General features: G+C 39.9%; 2 protein-coding genes across 5 annotated transcripts; one reads left to right on the top strand and one right to left on the bottom strand.

The window, feature by feature from the left end:
• Positions 1–859: 859 nt before the first annotated feature.
• On the bottom strand, positions 860–23,251 carry GAR1 (GAR1 ribonucleoprotein). 4 transcript variants are annotated; one of them, XM_041480120.1, is made up of 9 exons: positions 23,005–23,251; positions 21,276–21,371; positions 17,950–18,015; positions 4,229–4,419; positions 3,994–4,148; positions 3,117–3,176; positions 2,575–2,710; positions 1,717–1,827; positions 860–1,368 (listed from the first exon to the last, which is right to left on the bottom strand). In XM_041480120.1, the coding sequence occupies exons 4-9, from the start codon at positions 4,404–4,406 to the stop codon at positions 1,355–1,357; spliced, it is 654 nt and encodes a 217-aa protein (XP_041336054.1). In that variant the 5' UTR covers positions 4,407–4,419; positions 17,950–18,015; positions 21,276–21,371; positions 23,005–23,251; the 3' UTR covers positions 860–1,354. The 4 variants fall into 4 exon arrangements, with proteins under 4 accessions (XP_041336054.1, XP_041336053.1, XP_041336055.1 ...); XM_041480119.1 differs by lacking the exon at positions 21,276–21,371; XM_041480121.1 differs by lacking the exons at positions 17,950–18,015; positions 21,276–21,371; positions 23,005–23,251 and adding an exon at positions 5,640–5,691.
• Positions 5,695–21,099, top strand: CFI (complement factor I). Its single transcript, XM_041480118.1, has 12 exons — positions 5,695–6,862; positions 8,543–8,822; positions 9,451–9,595; positions 10,926–11,104; positions 12,123–12,233; positions 13,808–13,924; positions 15,027–15,065; positions 15,554–15,657; positions 16,270–16,385; positions 17,108–17,385; positions 18,494–18,595; positions 20,675–21,099. Exons 1-12 carry the CDS (start codon positions 6,803–6,805, stop codon positions 20,890–20,892), a joined length of 1,749 nt encoding a protein of 582 aa, XP_041336052.1. The 5' UTR covers positions 5,695–6,802; the 3' UTR covers positions 20,893–21,099.
• Positions 23,252–23,258: the final 7 nt, after the last annotated feature.

The following is a 23,258-nucleotide window of genomic DNA, read 5'->3' as shown; positions in this document are numbered from 1 at the left end:
CTTTACTACTTGTTTTTCTACTCTTCCAAGTTTTGTTCAACGTTATTAAAAGTAATGGTCACATTTGTTAAAACATGCAGTAAGTGTCCAATCCTGGTACTGAAAAATTACCTGCTGCCTTTGTTAAGCAGAAAGCTAACATAATTAAATTGCCTGTTACTGCATTCACCAATTAAAAAGCGTAACGGTGCAAGCAATTCTGAAAGAAACTTTTTTCACACTGAACAAGATGTTCAAAATATCTGCACATACATTATTCTACAGAACTCTTTTCAAAAGTGCTTGGTAGGAGAGTCTGTGAACAGACTCCTGGCTCCAGCTGAAAGAAATCCAGGGAGTTCTATTTTCACCTATTTCCAAAATTCCAGAGCAGAGAGGCACCCTGGTCTCCTCCATCCTTAGGAAGACACAGTCACTATCTTTCCAACAACCCTCATCATTAATCCATTTAAGAGACCAAAGACTCATGCAGACTTTGTCACGCCTTTCTAAGCAATACATAACTGCAAGCATTGTGTGCAGAGGAGCCCTATGAACAGCTATTTAATCTCAGCTCGACACAAACCCAGAACACCACAGAGGTGCAGTACCAGGACATCAAAGCCTCCAGAGAAACAGGCTAAGGGGGAGAGGCAGGGCCAATAAAAAACCCTGAGCATTTTAATGTAATTAGATACCATTAGATGACTGAAGTATAGTATTAATCTTGTCTTGTTCATTAGACAGCACCTTCTAAGAGGCCTATGTCTTAATGCCTTTGGCTTTCATTAATACTTACACAGAAAAATTCACAAAATATACTGCTGTCTTCCTCTTAGACATTATTATGCATTTAAAAAAATTATCGACACCAAAGTTAGAAATTTAATTTATAAAAAAAGGTTCACAAAGGTTGTTTGAATGGCATGTCCATTTCAGAGCAGCCAAGATTCGATATAAAAGGAGGATGAGAACCAGGGATCACTCATGCACAGGTTCACATTGAAGTATGTGCATGCAGTGAACCTGTAGGGTCTTTTGAAAACCCATTTCAGATGATTGTTTACTCCCAACTCCAACATGGAGTTAAGCATTCACTGCACTGCTTGTCAGAAACAAACAGTTTAAGAATAACATCGAACCGTGGCTCAGTTAGAAAAGTTTACACATATTCTGAGCAGTCTTCAGCTCTTCACCTGGGGCTACTCTCTCCTCATGTGTCCATCAACAGCCATGAAGTGTAAAAATAATTGTCATTTGTAGCTTCAAGTTCTTTATAAAAAGATTTTCAGGGTCCTTTACAAAAATTTTTGATGGTTCTTCACTTCTGCAGATGACATGATAAGACAATGAGGAGATACTCATGGGTCCATTTTTAATGTCCTCTTCCTATTTTAAGAGAAAAGAAAAATACATCAAACAATTCTTATCTTAGTTGTGCTTCAAGCAAATTCTATAGATAACACTGAATGAGTTGATAAAATAAAATGCAAAAAACATGGTTTTACACATGCATCAACAAATGCAGAGTACTGAGCTTCAGTTTAAACTACTAGGATGCACAGAAATCTCTTGCACAGAACTATAAACATCTATAAGACATTAAAAGTCACAAGATTCTGTTTAATATTTACAAGCTTTAAATTATTTTAATTTTTATAAGCTTTTTAATATTTACAAGCTTTTTTTTTTTTAGAAGCTATTCTTATTACTGAAAGGTAAAAACCCCACACTTACCCCGAAAGCCTCCTCCACCACCTCTTCCTCCTCTGAATCCTCCTCCTCCTCCGCCTCTACCTCCTCTGAATCCTCCTCCTCTTCCTCCACCTCTGCCTCCTCCAAATCCTCCTAAACAAAAGAAATTACCCTTTGAGGAGCATGTAAATTCTTGGTTATGCACAACAATTTATTTCATAGACAGCTTATGAAATGAAACGAACAACAACAAAAAACCAGGAACTGTCAATCGCCAGACAGTTACCAGGTCAATTACTAGTACCCTGTTTCTTCTAGGGACCATCTGGAGCATTTTAGGTATTCCTTAATATCTGATATACCATGTCCAAAATACTAAAGAGACTTAACAATTGCCTTCACAAGAGCAAAAATAAATTACATATATTAACCAGTAATTCATTACAACTATTAGTAATTATTATCTATTAATTGCAACTCAACATTAAACCAAACAAACCAAACCACTTTGAAACACTCAGGCCTTGCTGCAAAGGGGCAGGGTATGGAAAAGAGACAAGAAACTGTGATGTAAGAAAAAACAAACTTCAGCTTTAATTGAAGAGTACATCACGGGTGATGTTCAAAAAACTTTCTGTCTTTGTTACAAATCAGCATTCTCTCCTCCCTCTGCTTTGGAGCTGTTATTTAGCCAGTCTCACCACCTGAAAGGTATCACTGCCTTTTCTATAAAGTCAAGCAGAAACATCTTTATTTGCAATACAGCTGTTGATATTCAAGTACTCACCAGCAGCTTCAGAAAACAAAACACAAATATTCCACAGAACAAATGACCAAAGCAACCCATGACATCTCAAATAACGCCAACATTCTGCAGCTTTAAGATTCTTGTGATCTTACCTCTACCACCACCTCTTCCTCCCCCACGTCCACCACCACGTCCTCCTCTACCACCTCCTCTGGGAGCACCTTTTTCTCCAGGGGGCCTTGGCAAAAATCTCTGAAGAGGCAGCAGCTTTGCTGGATCAATGTAAAACTGCAGGAAGAGAATTCCATTAGGCTTTCAAAATAACAAGACTGAAAAGCACATTAATATCTTTCTTTACAAATATCCATAATTTGGTCTTATCCCATTATGTCAAACTGTACTCTGCAAAAAGCCAAACAGAGAAAGCACACAAGAAGTAAATCCCAGAATTAAAAAGCTGCTAAAATATAGGTGGTATTTGTATGATTTTGTTGCATCTTTTCTTGTGGGGCAGGGAGAGGGAATAATGTGGCAAACACAAAACTGGAAAGGATGAGGAATTTAATTCCTATGTTTACATAGGACAATCTGCTTTTAAAGTTATTAAAAACTTAATAAAGCTTTTATTATCTGCTGACAAAGACTTAGCTAACAGATGACATTCAGTAAAATTCTGTTATTGAGACTGACTTACCTTTTGCATTTTTTTAAATGAAGAGGCTTTCATGTTCTCAGACAGTTTCACTGAAAAATACTGTTGGTTTCCTTAAGGAGCACTGCAGTAATAAAGCTTGCAAAACTGTGATTTTGATCAGCATATGGAAGGAACATTCAGACATTTTCTAAGTATTTCATAAATTCAGCTAAATTTCAACACAATTCCAACTAAAAGTGATTTAAACCTGCATAATTTACTTCATATTTAATGTGGGAGAGGAAAATGCACGTAGCTAGTGACTGGTATTCAACCAACACAGGCTGAGTCCTAACTGGGTTACCCCCCCAGCTATCCTGCTTTTGTCATGGGTTCTGTCCACCTGGCAGTGACCACAAAATGTACGCAGTGTCTCTGTGTCAGGCTGGCTCTGCCAGAGATGTCCTGATATCTCTTATGTCAGAGATATGCCCATTTTTATGGGCAGGTAAAGTAATAAACTGGACAATGAGCCACAGGACATCTTAGTATAAACTCACTTTATAATTAAATAATGTGCTGGAGCATGAGCAAGGTCCCCTAACCCACAAAAAAACCCCAAGGCCCTTGATCCAACTCAGCCATGGCTTAGTAACCTATAGCAGAAAATTTGGTCAGTTAGCCACAAAAAGCAACAATTTGAACCATCATGGATCCAAAACACAGCATCAGTACTGCTAAAGAGTGAAAACCTTTGACTGACTTCAAGTGCTCTGTCATATCACAAAAGCTCTAAGGTGGGCACTTGATGTGAATGAAGCACCTACAGTTACAGCAAGACTCACAGAGAACTGGTAGCCAACCCCTGAACTATTTAAAATCCTAGAGAAATCCCATTTCATATCAAATCAATTATTGAACATTTTTTGAAGGATACAAAGTCTCTCAGCTGTCCAAATATTTCATCCACTTTGCCAATCTGCTCCTTATTATCCAGGTACACTGGGGCATTGAAATAAGGCACCTTGTTTTCTTCTGTTTTACACTTACAAACTATGTCATCTTCACAGGGATGCATGAACTCTCCCAACACTGAAATAAAGAACAAACAAGCTGAAGAGCCGGAGCAGACAATCTCAACAAAATAAATGAAGTTTCTCCATGTAACTTACAAACTACCCTTTCTGGAGGGCCCTGGTCATATCCTCCTCTGTTGAAGCCTCCTCTTCCACCTCCCCGTCCAAAGCCACCTCGCCCGCCGCGGCTGAAGCCGCCCCTGTCACCGCCACCTCCTCCACGGTTAAAGCCACCTCCTCTTCCTCCTCCACCTCCTCTTCCACGAAAAGACATTCTCTACTGTTTCCTGCATTGTGAACAAAAAAAAAAATCAGATGTATGCGTCACATTTGATTTGCTGTAGGAACTGCAGTCTCCTGTCAGCCTGGTTTGTTAATTTAATGGTTTGTCCTTTCCAATCCTCACCAGAAACATGCTGGCCCATGAAAAATCAAGTTTGCACCTAAGATGTCATCCACTGCAACATCCACTGCAAAAAGTGACTAGCAGTGATCAGCTAGTCATCTTTCACCCATATGTACAAAGAAGCCATATCTGATGGCATCCCAGCCAGTCCCCAGCCCCACAAGTGGCACAAAGTGAGAACATCACAGAATGGTTTGGGTTGGAAGGGCTCCTAAAGGTCAACTTCTTCCAACCTCTCTGCTGTGTGCAGGGACACCTTCCACAGGCTGCTCAGGGCCCATCCAGCCTGGCCTTGAACACTCCCTGGGATGGGGCATCCACAGCTTCCCTGGGCAGCGTGTTCCAGTGCTCTCACAGTAAAGAACTTCTTCCTAATATCCTATCTCAACCCACCCTCTTTCAGCTCAAAACTGTCTCCTCTTATTCTATCCCTACATGCCCTTGGGAAAACTCCCCCTCAAGTTCTGCTGTAGCCTCCTTCAGGCACTGGAAGGCTGCAATAAAATCTTCCCAGAACCTTCTCTACTCCAGGCTGAACATTCCCCACTCTCAGCCTGACTGCAGAGGTGCTCCAGCCCTGGGACCAGCTTCGTGGCCTCCTCTGGATCTGCTCCAAAAACGCCACGTCTCTTCCGTGCTGGGCACCCCAGAGCTGTTGCAGCCCTGCAGGTGGGGTCTCAGCAGAGCAGAGCAGAGGAGCAGAATCCCTCCCTGCTGCCCACGCTGCTCTGGATGCAGCCCAGGACAAGTTTGGCTCTCGGGGCTGTGAGTGCACATTGCTGGGTCAGGTCTATCCTGTCTCCCACCGGCACCCCAAGTCCTTCTCAGCAGGGCTGCTCTCCCTCTAGCCATCCCTCCCAGCCCGTGTTGGTACCAGGGGTCGTCCCGACCCTTCCTCTCGGCCCCGTTAAACCTCGGGAGGTTCCCTCGGGAGGCTCCCTCGGGAGGCCGCACTGCTCGGGTTCGGCCGCACTCGGCGCGCACCCGCAGCGCCTCACAGAGCCCTCGGGAGGCGGCCTACATGCAGGGCGGAGGGAGCCCATCTCCCGGGGCCATTCCCTGAGGGATGACGGACGGACAGACGGACACGGCCGGACGTACCTGCACGTGCGCGCCGCGCCCGCCCGGAAACACCCGCGCTGCCGCAAACGGGGCTGCCTGCCGTAAATGAAAGGGCGCCCGGCGGCCGGCACTGTCGCAAAGCACTCGCCATTCCCGATAATTGCCGTGCGCCGGGAGCGAGCGTCCCGCGCTCCCGAGGGAGGGATCGCTGAGACACACCCAGCGGGTGACAACAGCGACCTTGCACAGCAGCCCGGCACACGGGAACAACTGCGGTCAGGGAGCCGGGGCGATGGATCGATCGGAGTCTCTGCGCAAAGCAAAGCGTCACCCCAACACGCGCTTCCTTCTGTGAAAAATGTGTGGTTTAGGGTTGGCTGTTCGCAAGTATTAAAATGAATATTGGATGTGTTATGTTAGACAGTTGTGCTGTGTTAATCTTCTTAGGTAGTGTGTTCAGTATAGCTTTAGGTTATAACATAATGTTAAAACAGAAACTCTAAGATGCTATGTAAGATTCTTTTTTTAAAGAAAGGACTCGCAGCAGACGGCAGCCACAGGACACCTAAATCTTTCAGAGAAAGGGAATTTAATGCTCCCTTATCAGCAGAAAAGTAACTTCTTCCCACCTCGCTCAGACACACTTAGGATTAAGAGGAGAAGCTGACGATGACCAGACAGAATGCTGTGTTTGAATGGAATGTATGCATCATGTATGAGGTGTATGAATATGCAACAGGCGGTTGTTCCTAAGGGTTAATCCTCTGTTTCTCGGGCTCGTGTTGCCCACAAAACGTACCCGGACGTCCGTATCTCTTTGTTTTTATTGTCTCATATTGTCCTAATCTCAATTGTTCAAATTTTATTACTCTAATTATATTACTATTGTTATAACCATTTCATTACGATTAAACTTTTAAAAATCTTAAAACCAAGTGATTGGCGTTTTTCACACTTTTAATCATTTATTTCAAGGGCTTCACTTCTGTTATCTGTCATCCACTTATGACAAAACCAGTTAAGGCAGGATCTTTTGAAGAGATCAGATTTATCGGTTCATAGTTGAGGCTCCTGTACTTTATTTCTAAACACACTTGAAAATATTTTTCTAATGGTTAAAAATTAAACCCAAATCTAACAGCTGACATTCAAAAGAATCCCAGCCAGAGGAATTAGTCTAGGAAGAGAGATAAAATTTCATCATGCGAATGCTCCCAATCTGCTTGGTTTTCTTGTGTCTCTTTCGTCTTTGTGGATCAGAGGTAAGATATGTTCTATTGTGTTAGCAGTATTTTTTAAATGTTTAATAAACAGTTTATTGTTATAAAAGCAAAACCAATTGGTTTTTTTTTTTTGTTTTTTTTTTTTTTTTAAGTTCCTTTCATAGTATTTGTGCTTCATATATTTGTTTTAGCCCAGCCTGGGTGTTTGAAATTTGCTGTTTCTCTTTAATGCTTTGATTCTACCTGGTGCTTATGCTAACAGGTTTGTGGAAAAGATTTTAATCATGATCCTATCCGAAACCAAATTTGCAAGCATGGCTGACCACAGAAAGGTGCTGCAATTTTCCCCACCTCCCTTTTCTGAGAAATGGGATTGCAGTCTTGTATTATGGCAGCATGGTATTCTCCTGCTGCCAGAAGGTTTCCTGTGGATTTTCTCCGGGCAGAAGTGTCCAGGAAATCCCAACTGGGCTGGGCAGTCAGCACAATCCAAGCCTTTCAGAGAAGTTCTGAGATAAAAATCAGGACCTGCTGTTCCCCTTGAGGAGGAACACCTACCACAACATGGGAGCTGTGCCAAGGCGGATCTGGCTCACAGTTTGGATTCTACTGACCCAAGAACAGCAGGAAGAATTTAATAAGATTATACAGCCATGAAAAGGAGAGGTTTGGATTGAATTCTGCCCCAGCTACATCCTCCTTGACTTTACTGTGGGCAGGATTTCTTCATGAGAACTTTAAACTTCAGCTCTATTGATCCAGTTGAAACAGTCAAAGCTGATAAATCACATTTGAGGACTAATGTTTTTCTCCCATTTTTACACAGAAGACATCCATATATATTTTCCATGTTCAAAGACTCATCCTACCCGCAGATCTTAGTAAGCAAAAGCACTCAGCCAGCACTGCAGCCAGCAGAGAGCTGCACAAACACCGGTGCCCCTCACCCAGAGGCCATCAGAGGGAGGGTCACAGTCTGTACCTGCAGGCCAGTGATGGCCAGCAGCCACACTGCAAACACACTGCTGTGCAAGACACAGGAAAAACGCTCATAAGGATGAGCACTTCATTTTCAAATTGCTTTTGGGTACTCGTTAAGGTATTTGAGGTACTTGTTACTTGAGCAGTCACATGGACTCTGCAAAACAGATCATTAACTATAGATTCATTTGCTAGTAAGTAATTCATAAATATTTACACATGATATTTAAATCCAAAGTCAACCAGGCCAATAAAACAAAACTTAGAAAAAAAGCCCCAGATTGCTTTTTTTTTTTTCTTTTTCTAGTGTTTAAATTCCTTTATGTTTTAATCTGCTTACAGTCCCATTGCTGGGATGTGTTATAAACCAATGCCTTTAAAAATGTTTATAATCTGCTGTGCACTTCAGCTGATGTTTGAAAAGTAAAGGGTATAAAGTAAGACCTGTGGGAGATCAGTAAGACTGAAGATCACACCAGGTAAATAATCCAAAAAGAAAAAAGGAGTTCAGAAAAACTGAGAAGGCGAGGTGGCCAAAGACAAGGGAATAAACTCTATAAATGGTATTTAGGAACTTTGATTAGATAGGAAAAGGCTTACAAATGGACACTTTGCTGAGGTCAGTGAAGGGATCTGCAAAACTCTTGGTGCAATCCCTAATCTTGCCTTTAATTTAATTATTTTTTGTGTGCCTTGCAGAAGGCAGAATCTAATGCTGAAAAAAACCATTTTCAACAGGTTAAGCCTGCTCAGCCAGCTGAGCAAGACAACTATCTCATAGAAGAATGCTTGGGCAACCAATACACCCACAAGTCATGTCAGAAAGTTTTTTGTCACCCATGGGAACGATGTGTGGAGGGAAAATGCCTGTGCAAGCTTCCCTACCAGTGCCCAAAGAATGGTTCTGCAGTTTGTTCTACCAGTGGAAAGAACTTCCGTACTTACTGCCAGCTGAAGAGCTATGAGTGCCAGCAACCCAAAGCAAAGTTTCTGCACAGGGGAACATGCAAGCCTGAAGGTATTCACACCTTCTTTTCTGAAATTTATCCATCAGGGGTGGCTGAGGAGATACTTACACTATTTATATAAAGTCTGTTCATTTTCTTGCACTAGTAACAACATGAAACAGAAAATGAAAAGTCACTGAAAATGGGCAGTATCTGCTGATTTTCATAAAAAATAAAGTGATTGACAAGCCCAGGTCACCCTGCTGCTGGTTTTGCTACACAGACTGCTGTAGGCAGTTTGCAACACAGGTAATAGAAGTAGGATGTGGCCCTCTCACTTTGAGTATTACTGGTTGGTTATCAAAAATCCCCTAAAGAAGGTCATTATAGTAAAACACAACCTGTTCTTGGTAGATCTTCAAATACCCTTATGGACCCATTACCGTCATTTGTCCTTAAACTGGCATATTCTGAGAAATTAGCAGGCTCAAAGACACAAAGTCAATCCTCAGAACTAATTCAGGAATAATACCTGAACCTTCTGATTCCCAATCTACTGTTCTTTCCATATGAACTTTGGCTGTAAATACAAAATTAGTCCTGATTTGGTTGTGTGCTGTCTTTCCACTAGATACATCTATATAATATGATTTTGTTTGGGGATTTTTTTTTTCATTTCTCTCTTTTTTATTTTTTAAGAAACATTTTCAGTCTCTCTGGGTCACGGAGATTCAAGTTTGCTTCAAGTAAAACCTGTGAATCGTAAGGAGGACAGTTTTGTGTGTGCTAGTGAATGGACTATGAATGAAGCAAACGTGGCTTGCAGGCACCTTGGCTTTGAATTGTAAGTTTGGGCAATTTATCTCTGGATAACTGCAGGGGTTCTGAAAAAGTAGTAATGCTTACAGAAGTGTCAGTCACAGCCAACAGTTAAGACAGAAAATTCATGAATGATTTATTGGCTACAATATTCTGATAAAACTTCTTAAACTGACACCTGAGAGTGAAAGCCAAAACACAGATTTCTGTGTTCTGTTACAGGCTACAGCGATACAAACCATAACTGTTTTGCTTTAAAATAGAGATGAAGACCAGTGTGGAGGTGTTCTCTCAGGCCTGTGTTAGGGAAAATGCATGGATGGACCACTCCCAAGTAGCTCTGCGCAATGATCTGTGAGCAGAGAAAGGTTTCTCAGGACAGCTGACAACAGGGTACAGCTCTGTTTTGCCACTTGCATTAGCCAGATTAACAAGGAGCAGAACACAGGGTTTTTTCCTTCACCCCTGCTGCCACTGCTTGCTCTGGCCCCAGGGATGGCTGAAGTCACACACAGCCTGCTCTTTTTCTGCAACCACAATGATAACCCAAGCTGCATATTCAGCTCCTCATAAAGTTACCTCTATATCCTATTCATAATAATTTTACACCTCTACACATAACATAACTTAGGTAGCATTGCCTTCCCAACCTTACCAGAAAAAAAACCCTAAAAAAAGTCCCCAGAAAACTAAAGCTGCTATTGCAGTACCTCTCTAGGTGAGAAGCAAATGTTTCCTAGTCCTGATCAGTGTATCTTCGGATAGCAGAGGGGTTTGCCCTGGACAGAGCATTCAGCTGTGGAGTCTCATTGAAAGCCTCCCTAGTTACTTATTTACTAGATCCATGTTTCTTTAAGGTAGGGGATACACACGCTGTTAGGAGAATACTGCTCAGGTAAAACCAAGAAAGATAAAATTTATCAATCCCAGCCTTGCAGTGGCCTGAGCTTCCTCAGCATTCAGTGGTTTGGATGGGACCAAGGATATCTGATCCCGTGCAGGATGGTTCCCAAGTTATGGTTCACCCATGTCCACAGAGAAATGGAGGTCTGAGATTACAAGTTTTGCTACATGAGGAGACTTTTCTATCCACTGTGATACACAATGACTTTCATGGACCTGCACATGCATTTGGGGACAGTTCTATGTAGCAGCCTGCAAAAATTAGCACTTCTTCCAAAGTAACCATCTCCTTTTTATCCCTAGACAACTGCAGTTGCTAGTCTGCTCTTTATCTTAGCCATGACCAAAATTCTTTGACACTGAGGAAAAACATATAAATTCTCAACAATAAAAGCAGTGGACAATCCATTGTGAAATTATATAATTTGTTGTTATTATTATTATCTTCACAGAGGTGCTGAATATTACCAAGCCACTTCCAACATCACAGAATCTGCCTTAAATTCATTAAACTGTCTGCAAATAAGTTGCAAGGGCCTAGAGACAAGTCTTGCTGAATGTCACATAGAGATGAAATCAAGAGATAGTAATGAGGGACTGGTTAGCCTGCAGTGCCATGAAAATCTCAGAGGTTAGTAGATCTTTTTAGTTTAATATCTATTTGGTGGTTTTACATTTTAAGTATATTTTAAATAATGAGGACCCAGTCTGCTGAACTCTCAGCCACAGAAAACCTGCACTGAAACCTTTTGATTATTTTAAATCATCGTTTTGCAGACTTTAAGACAATTGAGGCAATATGGAGTCAAGATAGTCTTGAGTTTTCAAGTTTGAAAAATCACTGCTGCTCCCGAAGTATTTTTACAGATATTTCCCCAAAGGAAATTTATTCCATCCATGGTTCTGTTTGTTCCACCATCCCTTCCAAGGGCACCAGGGTATATTGTATCCCATGAACCTTACCTCTCCTGGCTTAACTGGTGAGGAGACAGGTGACAATGTGGTGCTCACTGTTTGAGGGACATCAGTTAGCACACCACTAGCACCACAGCCAGACAAGCACAACTACGGGGAAACTACTGGTGTCTTCTGTGGGGGTTTCAGGACTCCTCAGTTTCTCACTGTAAAGGGGGAATCAAAGACCTGTTTAGAATTCTAACAGTTTTTCATTCTCTGTAGGGAGCTTTCTTTGGCACTGGTGAGTATCAGCCTGAGATACTGCTGACTGGAAGTGCTATGAATCATCTCAGTTTTTTTCTTACAAAAGCAGTTATTCACAGACTCTTGATGAGTTCTTTCTAGAGGAGAAACCTCCATAATCCTAATCCCTTGAATCATTCATAGTGGGTTTGAATTGATCATTTCTGGTTTAGTCCTCACCAGTCCTTTCAGTAGAAGAAATTAAATTCCCTTTTGCCAGGATACTGGCAAATTTAGAGGAAGAAAATGAGTGGTCACTCTGAAACCCTATTTGAAAGGCAACAAAAGCAATAAAAAATTATTCCTATTTACCTGACTGGGCCCCAGCATACCTACTGCTGATAGGCCAAACTGCTGACAGAATCCAATATGCAGGCAGAGTATTTCCCTGAGCAATTATGAACCTACAGTCAATTCCACACTAACTTCATTTTCATCTTGCTGCACAGATTGTTCAGATGGGGAGTTTCACTGTGTCAACAAGAAGTGCATTTCTCTGAATAAAACCTGTGATGGGATCAATGACTGTGGAGACATGAGTGATGAACTGTGCTGTAGAGGTAACAATTTCCTTTGTCAGGTGTTTCAAAATAATTTCAGCAGAAATCCACCCACAGAGAATTTTTACAGTGATGTAACAGCTAAATTCTCTTTTCCATTAAGTCAATAAATTAAACAAATCAGACCATAATTTATACATAGACAAGTGCAAAAAAGCAGACATGAAATACCATTTTGAAGCAGACGTGATCTCTTGAGAATCTGAATTTCTTCAGAGAATGAGAAAATACAATGAGATCATTTAGGAGGCTGTTAAACATTGATAAAAAAATCTAGTCCTGATAGAATGAAAATGTACTTTTACTTGGAAAAAATCAATAATTTTGATTATTGATTACTGATTTTAATCAGTAATTAAACAAAAACACTGGTTTTGCAATGAACTATCTTTAAACCAAAGTAAGATCTCCCTTATATTTATTACTAATGCAAGATCATCTGTGGAACATCTGTGATGTTCCTGGCACACTGCTTGTTCAGGAGCAGTCATTCCTTTAGCATCTGCAATTCCAGCTGCAAAACTTCTGATTAGAAATGAGGAATGGATCTAGCATGACTTGAATGCAGGACAATACTTTCAAAATTTGGGTTTCAGGTACCAAATGCTAATGTGGGTTACAAATCCCATCATTATCCCTCCATAACCTTAATTTTGTAGTGTTACAATTGTAAGTCATTTTAATGAGATAATTGTGGAAACACGGTCACAGTAATTTTAGGAAAAAAAAAAAACAACCTGTGATTTCATATATTTAGTGGACATGTATTTGGATTGCACATGACAAAAATAGTGCTGTAAACAATGCTTCTTGAAATCAAAATAAGTATTTCAACTGAGTTCAGTGGTCTTTGGATCACCTTGGGATATCTGGATACTTTTAGAGAACTACCTTATTTTCTATTAAAGACAAATATCTTAAATAGGAGATTGACATAAGACTTTAAATTAGCTCAGAAGATCCTGCCATGAATTCAAGCACTGCTTTGCTTTTGATAATATTCAAAGGGATCACAAAATTTAAAAGGAAGGGGGTTCTCAGGTTCATAATACCTTTTCATATAACCAAGAATTTTACAAGATGTAAGTTATTTCATCCAGTGTTTTCCTGTCAGGACTCTTGATTCCTAACCCTGCATTTAGGCATTTAACTCATTCAACCAAAACTCAGCTTGTTCTCTGATTTGGGGGGGTAGGATTTGGCACAAGCATCATCAGTTCCTCATTTGAGGTGATCAGTGATGCTGGCAAAATTGGAGATCTTTTGGCTGAGGTTGAGTGTGGATGTGTTATGGATGAAACTGGCATAGAGTGACACCAAGTCTAGCAGTACAGTACTGCAGTGGTAACAGAGATCCACATTTTTCAAATCTTGTAACTTCAAGATTTTAAAGTGAAGAAAGCCAAGTATTTATTTTGTTTACATGCACAGAGCCTGCTTTGGTAATCTCTTAATGAACAGGCCCTGTAACATGGATATACATTTGGTTTACATTGTAAAAAGCTCTCTGACAGTGTGAGGTTGCTGAACCAAATCATCCTGTGATTTACATTCATAATTTTCCTGTGTTACAGAGTGCAGAGAAAACAGTTTCCACTGCCGGTCAAATATCTGTATTCCAAATAAGAGTGTCTGCAACAAAGAAATTGACTGCCTCACAGGAGAGGATGAAGCTGGAGCTACCTGTGCAGGTTTTCTTCTGAAAAATGTTTTTGTTTCTTTCATTCAGCTCAATTTTAACTAGAGGCTACACAATGCACATTACTATTTTATTTATTATGCAAGAATCAGTCTTCCCAATGTTATGTTATGCATAGTAGGAAGAAAAGGTCAAAGAATTTTCTCTCCTTTCTTCCTGGAAAGGCATGACAAGAACACTAAAGGAAGGAATAAACAGATGATGTTTTGGGAAGCTTAAGGCAGATTATGTCTTTTGTTTATGTGGCCAGCTATCAAACTGGTATCCCCTAAGAAAGTGTAAGAAAGCAGGAATACTTTCCTCACAAATGAGTTATTCAGCTAGTTTGTCAATATAATAATTCTTCTGTGCTTTTCCCCTCTCTATTGAAAAGATTACGTTTTGTTTGAAAATTAGAATGTTTTCCTTGCTCTCAAAAGAGACAAAGCCTAAGGCCAAAAAAGTAAAAACTATTGGTAAATGGTAATTAGCACAGGTAAACTGAACTCTAAATGTAAACATTATTGTCAGTGACATGAGAACAGACACAATGCTCAGCTCCCATTTAGGGACTGAATTCAATGGGCACTTTGTTTGAATAAAAGCTGACAAACCAGATTCCACAAGCATTTAATTCACCTCTCATGTTGCATATCCTCCCTTACCCTGTTAAAGGACACACACAGTACCCAACAGCATAATCTAAATTGGGGGGAAAAAACCAAATACAAACCTGTTACTTAATGCTCCTTTGAGTTTTAGAAAGTTTCAAAATATCAGTGGGTCAAGAGGAGAAATTTTGGTTGTTTCTGGTGGAGGAGAATGGGACATCTCCCCAGAGATCACAAACAAAAAAAGGGCAGTTTCTCAGGGTTTCCTGGCAGAAGGGCCCCCTAGGCTTGGAGAGTGAGTAGATGTTGTGTAGTTATGAACAAGTATCTGCTGGCTGCTGGTCATTTGTAGGCTGAGGCAGCCAAACAGTGCCTCAGGAAAGGAAACAGTCCATGTGAACAGTATGCCCTTATGCATTTAAAATGTGTTCCATGATCTCAGCACACAAACATATATGCAAGTAAATGTTTGCCGATAATTTAAATATTTTGTTAATAATACAGGCAAAGAAGAAGGTGCTGAAAATGACAGTATGGATACAGGTAAGTGTAATTAGCCCTCCAAAATCAACAGCATACCTTCTTATTAGTGATTTTGTAGCTACCAGCCAGCTGCTCAGATCTAGAACACACAGGTATTCTGACTTTGTGATTTACTAATATACACTATGGGACTTACTGTTTGTCTCACTTTTCACTGATTTCAAGAATGCCATAATAATTCATCCTACCTGAGGACCTACATCTGCACGGTTTGGCAAGTGGTAAACTCTCAGCTGAGGTAAACTCTCAGCAAATCTAGGGGAACATCCTTAAAATTATTTGCCTGAATGCAAACAGCATTGGAAAGTGGAGAGAAGTAATGTGATGCTAAGACACAAGCAATTTTGAAAGCAAAAACAGATGCCAACATTTTGGTCTTTGTTTTCCTGTTATTTCAGCTACTAGGCACATTCACATATTCACAGCACTCAAATCTTAGCAAGAATGTATACCTGAATTCTGAAATACGTTTTTCCTTTTTGTTAAAGAAAGAAAAATGATAAAGACACTTCTTCCCCAAGTGCACTGTGGTGTTAGGAATCACACACTAACTCGACGGAAAAGAATTGTAGGTGGAGAGATTGCTGGAAAGGTAAAAAACAACTTTACCAGATATGAGTTCATTCAGCACTGATTTAACTGGGCATTATTTTCCTTCTGTTAAAGTTATGGGAAGAACAAAATCAGCTACAATGCTTATGTCATGTTTTGCAGCAATAGTGGCATTGCACTGAATAAAAGAGAAGCACAGTTTATAAAGTAAAATATAGAGTTACAAAATTAAGCACTGAAGTACAAGTAGACACTGAAAATTATGCAGAAAAAAATTAATACTACAGCCAAAAATAACAATTCTGGCAAAATGGAATTAAATTTTGTGTCTTTGAAACAGAATACAGCAAATATGTGACTCAAACCAGGTGAGATCCTCCATCTGTTTTTCTGACTACAAGGGGTTTCATGACTGAAAGCTGGAGAGAAGGACACATTGCACAAAGTCAGAAGATTGAATAAAATTACTGAATTTATATATATATATCCATAAAGGATATATATATATATATATATATATATCCTTTATGGAGCCCAATTTACAACTTCTGGATAGAACATCTTTTATTAAAATGAGATGTTTTTCCCTTTATGCACCAAAAGTTGCACAATTGTAATGATTTCTCATTATTTGTGTTTGTTGATCGAATAGGGTGAATTCCCCTGGCAAGTGGCAATTAAAGACACCAGCAATGAAGGTTCAACAGTGTACTGTGGAGGGGTTTATATTGGTGGCTGTTGGGTTCTGACTGCTGCTCACTGTGTCAGGTAAAAACAATTAATTCTGAAATTATTTTCTTTCTGCAAGGCAGAAAAATTAATTTGGACAGTTCTGCCCTTCTCAGCTACGTGTTTGTTAATTTCTTTTTGTCTGTTGAATAGAACAGTTTAAAACACTGACTCACCCACATTAAGGATGAGGAAGATTCAGAGAAAACTGAGTGTTTTGGCAGTGAATAGAAAGATAAAAAGTAACTATGAGTTTGAAAAGACATGGCGTACTTCAACCAGACAGCAGCAGGCGGGAAAGGTTTATTGTAACCACTCTGCTTGAAGTTAAATACAAGGGACCTCTTCTCTTCTCCATCTCTACCTTGTGGAAGTCCAGGATCTGTTCCCAGAGAATGTCCCTGGGGTTATATATTCCCCAGAACAAGCCAAGAGCAGATGTGTACAATTTGCCAGCCCCATCCACATCTGCTCACTCTTTTATCAGAGCAGCATAAACACCTCTTTTTTGTTTGTCACAACACTAAAAAGAGCCTGGCTTTAACATCATGTTCTGTATTAGTTGCACTACTCAGCATGTGTCATCTGCCTTGATGACACTTACTACACTTCAGAAAAACCTGGGCATTAAGTCCAGAAAGAAAATATATGCATCTAATATGGATTGTTATTCTACAGAAACTTTGATAAAAATGCAACAGTTTACAGCTTTAAACCAGCTGAAATGTAAGGCTTGTGTTTATTTCGCTGTTTTTTTCCAGGGCAAATCGAGTCCATCTCTACCTTGTCTGGGTCGGAATGTTGAACACAATAGCGTACGACAAAGAGACAGATACTTTCAAACTAAACCAAGTGATAATTCATGAAAATTACAATGCATCAACGTATGAAAATGACATTGCTCTGCTGGAGCTGAAAGGTTCTGGGCACGGAGAATGCTCCCTGGAAGACAACAGCATACCTGCCTGTGTCCCCTGGTCAGAGTATATGTTTAAGACTGGTGACAGATGCAAGGTTTCTGGATGGGGACTAGAGAAAGGTATTTGCTTTAGTGCTCACTTCAGGAATGTATTGTTTGTATAACTCATTTCCTAATTGTGGTGAGCTTTCATTTTGAAAAGGCTGAAGAACAGTTGTGCACAAAGCACTCAGAAGAGGCTGAGTACAGAAAACATAGGCTGTGGTTTGGCACTCAGGTATCACTCTTTTCTGTACTGCTTCCTCTCCTGTTTCAGCCACTTTGTAGATTGATATGGAGGACACATCTGGATGAAAACTGCCCTGGAAGTAAGAAATTTTCCTTCTGTCCATCTAATAGTTCTGTCAGCTGTGGAGACCTGTAAAGGACACGTAACAGATGTTGTTTGGTAGCTCACGGGAGCCCACAGTCACAGCCAGTCCTCTGTCCCCTTCCCAACAGGATCTGAGCTGCAGCCAGCACTCATGAAACTCAGCACATCCTGTCTCTGCCATGCCTGGGTTCAGCCAGAGAAGCTTGCACAGAGACAGATAAGCCAAATATGATCATGCTTTCAAAGATTTGGGAAGCATTTGTTTTGTATCACAGTGTTACAGCGTGGCATTGGAGTTACCATATACTTACTGGTTGGGAGGTTTCTCCTCTCCATACTCAGTAGCATCATCCCAGCAAATGCAAAGTTGGGAATTGCTAGCAAACAGAGAACAAAAGAGAGCATCCCTTTAGACTTGTGAATACCTAGCTCACCCATATCTTCAGTGACTGCTCCATAAAGACAGAGTTGGAAAAAAGGCAATAAGGATGAACCTCAGCCACATCTCCAGTTCACAAAAAACAATGTACCTGTTTCCAAGTGCCTGGAAACCTTCATATGGAAAACACAGAAAAAAAACCCTGAGGAACACAAGGAAATGGAAAGGGTGAAAATGTCACAAAATGAAAGCACTGTAGTTTATACTGCAATTAAACCACTCTGCTTTTGTTTTGAAATATATGGCCAAGGGACTGTAATTCATATGTGGTAAATACTAGTGGCACTTTAAGGTTTCTGGTTTATAATACTGAAGATAATATTCTGTAAATAAGTAAATAACTAACTTTCAAATTATTATATTAAATGTGTCTAATTTGTACTTGTCATTTTAAATTTGGATTTTTTTTTTTCTAGGTTACACAAAACAATTTATCCTCAAGTGGGGAAATGTTAATTTATTTCACAATTGTTCTGAATTGTATCCAGGACGATTTTTTAAAAAAATGGCATGTGCAGGTAAGCATCAATTTTCTTACTATAATTTCTCTCCATCAAACTCTCAGTTTAGGCCAAACCTACTGGCTGGGAATATTCTAGACTTAAGAAAGACAATAAATGAACTACCACAATATCACTGCTGGCTACGTGCCAGCCACTAAGCCTGTGGCATCCACCATTATACACATATTTGTAAACAGACAAGTTTGTCAACATGTCAACAGCATTACAGGTTTCTGTGATTATTTGGGCAATTTTTTGCATGTAATTTGAGTTATGTTTTCTAAATACACTAGCACTTTACAGCCTACTGAACCTCCTACCTTTACTGCACTTGATTCTGATTCAGCAACATATTTAAGCAAATGCCTGTCCTAGAACACACAGCCCTGTTGACTAGAATATAACTATTCATCTGCTGAGACATTTGCCTCTACCACACTGCATGCCAGGAAAATACAATTAACTTTTCAAACTTAGATTAGTCTGTCCAGGAAACTGGTTGCCACTCCTAGTATTAAAATGAGGATTTTGAATGCACATTTATTGCTTCCCTAGTGACACAAAGTGTTGCCAAATACATGACTAAAAGAGCAGTGAGTATTCAGCTCACAGGGCAGATGGTTTCAACTGTTTGTTAAATCAAAACCGGAAAGCAATCTTTAAACAAACTACTCAACAAGAAAATTAAAACCAGATATAAAAGCAAAATAATTTGTAATAAATTCAGGATGTCAGCTGTAAGATACCGGGTTTATTTAGTTCACCAGTTCTGTAATTTATCTCCCTTTTCTTCAATATATTTCAAGTCATCATACTCTACCATGAGGGGACAATGACAGTACCACATGAGACACATTCAGAAAGGTGATATCTGGGGTTAACATCTCCTCCTTGATGGAAATAAAAACTTTAAAATTAAGGTTTGGTATTCACAGGAGTTAGTTATACAAGCAAGTATTAATTAAACTGATTAAAGGCAATAAATTCTTGTTTCATAGGATTAGTAATCCTAACTTAGAAAAATTTACGTAACTCTTTCTCAGTAATGTACAGATTCAAGAAAGAGGTTACATTTTAAAAGCTTGGGGACTTGTGCTTTGTATGGTTCATACTAGGTCAGTCAGCCAAGCAGGAAAGTGTAGTAAGGTGCTAGAAATTAATAAACTTTTACTGAGTATATAGGAAAAATGTGGCTGAATTCTCCCCTATTGCACTGCATAAAACAAGACTGATGGAAAAGCAAATGAGAATTTGGACCAGCCACAAGTATAAAGAGAGGCCCTGCACTTGAAATGAGAAGTAACAGACTTGAAGAGGTTCAGAATCTTGTTTACTGGTGACCATTAGGCAAACACCTGTCAGAAGTATGAAACATGCATATATGATGATTGGCTTTTCTCAAATATTAAAATGAATATTATATGTGTTATGTTAGAAAGTTATGCTGTATTAATTTTCTTAAGTAGTGTGTTAAATATAGTTTTACGTAATAACATAATGTTAAAATAGAAACTATGCTATGTAAGATACTTTTTTTAAAGAAAGGAATGAGGTACTTGCACTGAGACAGCAGCCACAGGACACCTAAATCTTTCAGAGAAAAAGAATTTATTGCTCTCTTATCAGAAGAAACTAACTTCTTCCCACCTTGCTCAGCCCTGAAGACACCGTTAGGATTCAGAGGAAGAAGCTGACACTGACCAGACAGAATCCTTCCTTTTAATGGGAGTTATGCATCATGTATGAGGTGTATGAATATGCAACAGGCAATTGCTTTTAAGGGTTAATCCTCTGTTAACGGGTGTCCTTTTTCGGGCTTATTTTGCCCAGAAAGAGGTACTGAGGCTGTCCGTAACTCTTTCTTTTATTGTCTCATATGGTCCTAAATCCTAATTGTCCAAATTTTTGTTACTCTAATTATATTACTATTTTTAGAACCATTTCATTACTATTAAACTTTTAAAATTTTAAAAACAAGTGATTGGCGTTTTTCCCAGGAAGCGACACAGACCTGAAACATCTCCTGAGCTCTGCCTCCTCGTGTGCCAGCCAGCTTGTACCTTAACTCACCTTCACTTTTTATTTCCCCTTCAGGTACCTACGATGGCTCCACAGACAGCTGTAAAGGTGATTCAGGAGGCCCCCTGGTCTGCTTTGATGCAGAAGACGTGGCCTACGTGTGGGGCATTGTGAGCTGGGGTGAGAACTGCGGGGAGGCCGGTCACCCTGGCGTGTACACACAAGTTGCCAGCTATTATGACTGGATCAGCCACCATGTGTCAAGGGCTCTCATTTCACGGTACAATATCTGAAGCTCAGAAAATTAAATGCTTCCTTTATAGTCCTTTTCCACAATCAGCTGTCCTATAACTTAGCAAGAATCAGTACAGATTTTCAAGGAATGTATTTTGAAAATTCTTAACACTCTGTGAATACCACATTTTTGCAGAGGCTGTGGGAAGAGAGTTTTACAGGCACAAGTCCACTGCAAAGGTCTCTAATAAAAGCAGATATTAAAACATTTTTTTCTCGTCATCTTGGAGTTTTTTTCCACTTTCACATTGCATTTCAGTTGCTGTTGTTTATTTAGCTAAAAGGGATGATGGTACTGGAAGCAGTGGTTGGAAAATGACTGCACTGGCAATATATGAACTTCACAGAAAGGACAGCAGCCAGCCTGCTTTAAAGAACTTACATCATCTCGAGGTCTAAGTCACCAGAAACCCTCAGCAGGCTGCCTGGCTTGGCACTTGATTCCTTAGGCTTATTGCAGAAGTAGACCTCAGCCCATCTATTAATCAACAGATTGATTATAACCATGAGATTTGTTGTAATGCAACAATTACTCAAATAATAAATCAAATAATAAATCTCCTTGGTAGTTTTAAATAATAAAATAAACAATACATCTCCTTGGTAGTTTTTGCAGCTACAAACTCAGACAATTAATATCTAATACATCATATGATCATCTAGCCTGGGGCAATTTTTGTAGCTCTTAAGTTTTATGAATTTAACAGCAGCTGGTCGCAAACAACAAAGGAATTTTGAAACTTAAATCTTCAACTTAAATCAAAAGCATCTTTACATCTTAAGATCTCTGTGTATGTATATGTATTTCAGGTATCCAACAAACTCTCAACACCAAGAAGAGTTTTACTCTAGACACTATCACACGCTCTGTGTGCATCTGTGTTCTTATACACATACATTTTATATAGCAATATAAATATATAAAAAGATAATACCTTATACACGTAGATTTAATTCTACAAAACCATGTAGCAGATACAAAGCTAGACTTCTTGCTGTCATAAAGAAAACATCAGGCTATACAGAACACCTTCCCATTCAGCAAGAGCTGTTCACAAAAAGTGTGCACAAATTCTTTTTGAAGCAGTAGAATTTGATTTGTGGATTGGTATCCTCAACAAAAAGCTCACATAGCTCCAGCCAGTTGTATGAAAATTATCAATAGCTTTAGAACATTTTTCACTGTATTCTAATGACAAATACTTTCAATATCTATTTCACTTTATTTGTCTAAATTATCCTGTTGAATAAATTGCATATGTTCACACAACACACTTGTTGTGGGGCTATTTCTTCTATAATTCACCACAGTCAGACAACAATTTTTATGCTTTCATTGACTTTTCTTCATCTTCCAGACTTGTAGAAACCCCACATCGGCATGACTCTGTCACGTAAAGACACCACCAGTCACCAAAATAATTAAAGTAAGGGTGTGAATTCCTTCTCTTAACAAACACACACACTCAACAAAGTTTGCTATTTAGGAAAGCATTTAAGTACATTCCTACACAGAAATTATTTTGCTGAATCGGGGTCTTGGTAAATGTTAAAGAAATCCTGAAAAGGAAAACGCTGGACAGATGTACAAAGAGCTCCCTCTTTTGTTTGACTTAATTTTTCTGTGAAGCACTTTTCCCAACAATTTCGTTAGTTAAGCACACACAATATTAAATGCCGAGGTTGCAAATAAAAATTAAAAAAAAAAAATAAAACCCCAGCAGAATATGTGTCTTTATGCCCTGTCTGTTCTGAAAGTCTCTTGGCTCTCTTTCCATTTCTGGTTCTTTTTTACATTTAACTTGGGCCCTGAAGCCAAATATTACTATTTTCTGATGGATTTCACACAACAATCAGAGTTTTCATTACAAAAATTAAAACAATTTTCACGTGGTTCCAATTCAGTTCATCTGCGAAGCATCTAGCATTTAATTTTTTTTTTTAAATTCTGAAAACCAAACACGGCGCTTAGTAAGCAAGTTCATTTTGGTCTGATTTTTCTTTTGAACAAATCAAGCCCGGACTTTTACCGTTTAACAGATACACTTTCATTCTGCTCCTTGCACTTTTCAAGCGCCCCTTACTTTCGGCGACGCCATGAGAACACTCACATGTGCGAACACGGCCGGGTCAGTTTCCTTCCCACCCAGCATCGTCACAAGGCTCGGTACCTCCGGGGCCCTGCTCAGCCAGCGCCGAGCTGCCAGGAACCGGGGCAGGCCCCGCTTGTCGCTACCGCGGTTCGGAAGGCCGCGCACGGCAGAGGGGACACCGCACCCAGAGGGGACACGGCAGAGGAGACCTGGCACACAGGGGACACGGCACAGGGCACACGGAGCGCTCGGCGGCGCGGCCATGGGGCGGC

The sequence above is a fragment of the Pyrgilauda ruficollis genome, unplaced genomic scaffold, assembly GCF_017590135.1.
Source record: "Pyrgilauda ruficollis isolate IOZ18807 unplaced genomic scaffold, ASM1759013v1 scaffold5, whole genome shotgun sequence".
Taxonomy (NCBI): Eukaryota; Metazoa; Chordata; class Aves; order Passeriformes; family Passeridae; genus Pyrgilauda; species Pyrgilauda ruficollis.
This window is presented reverse-complemented; position numbering and strand designations above follow the sequence as displayed.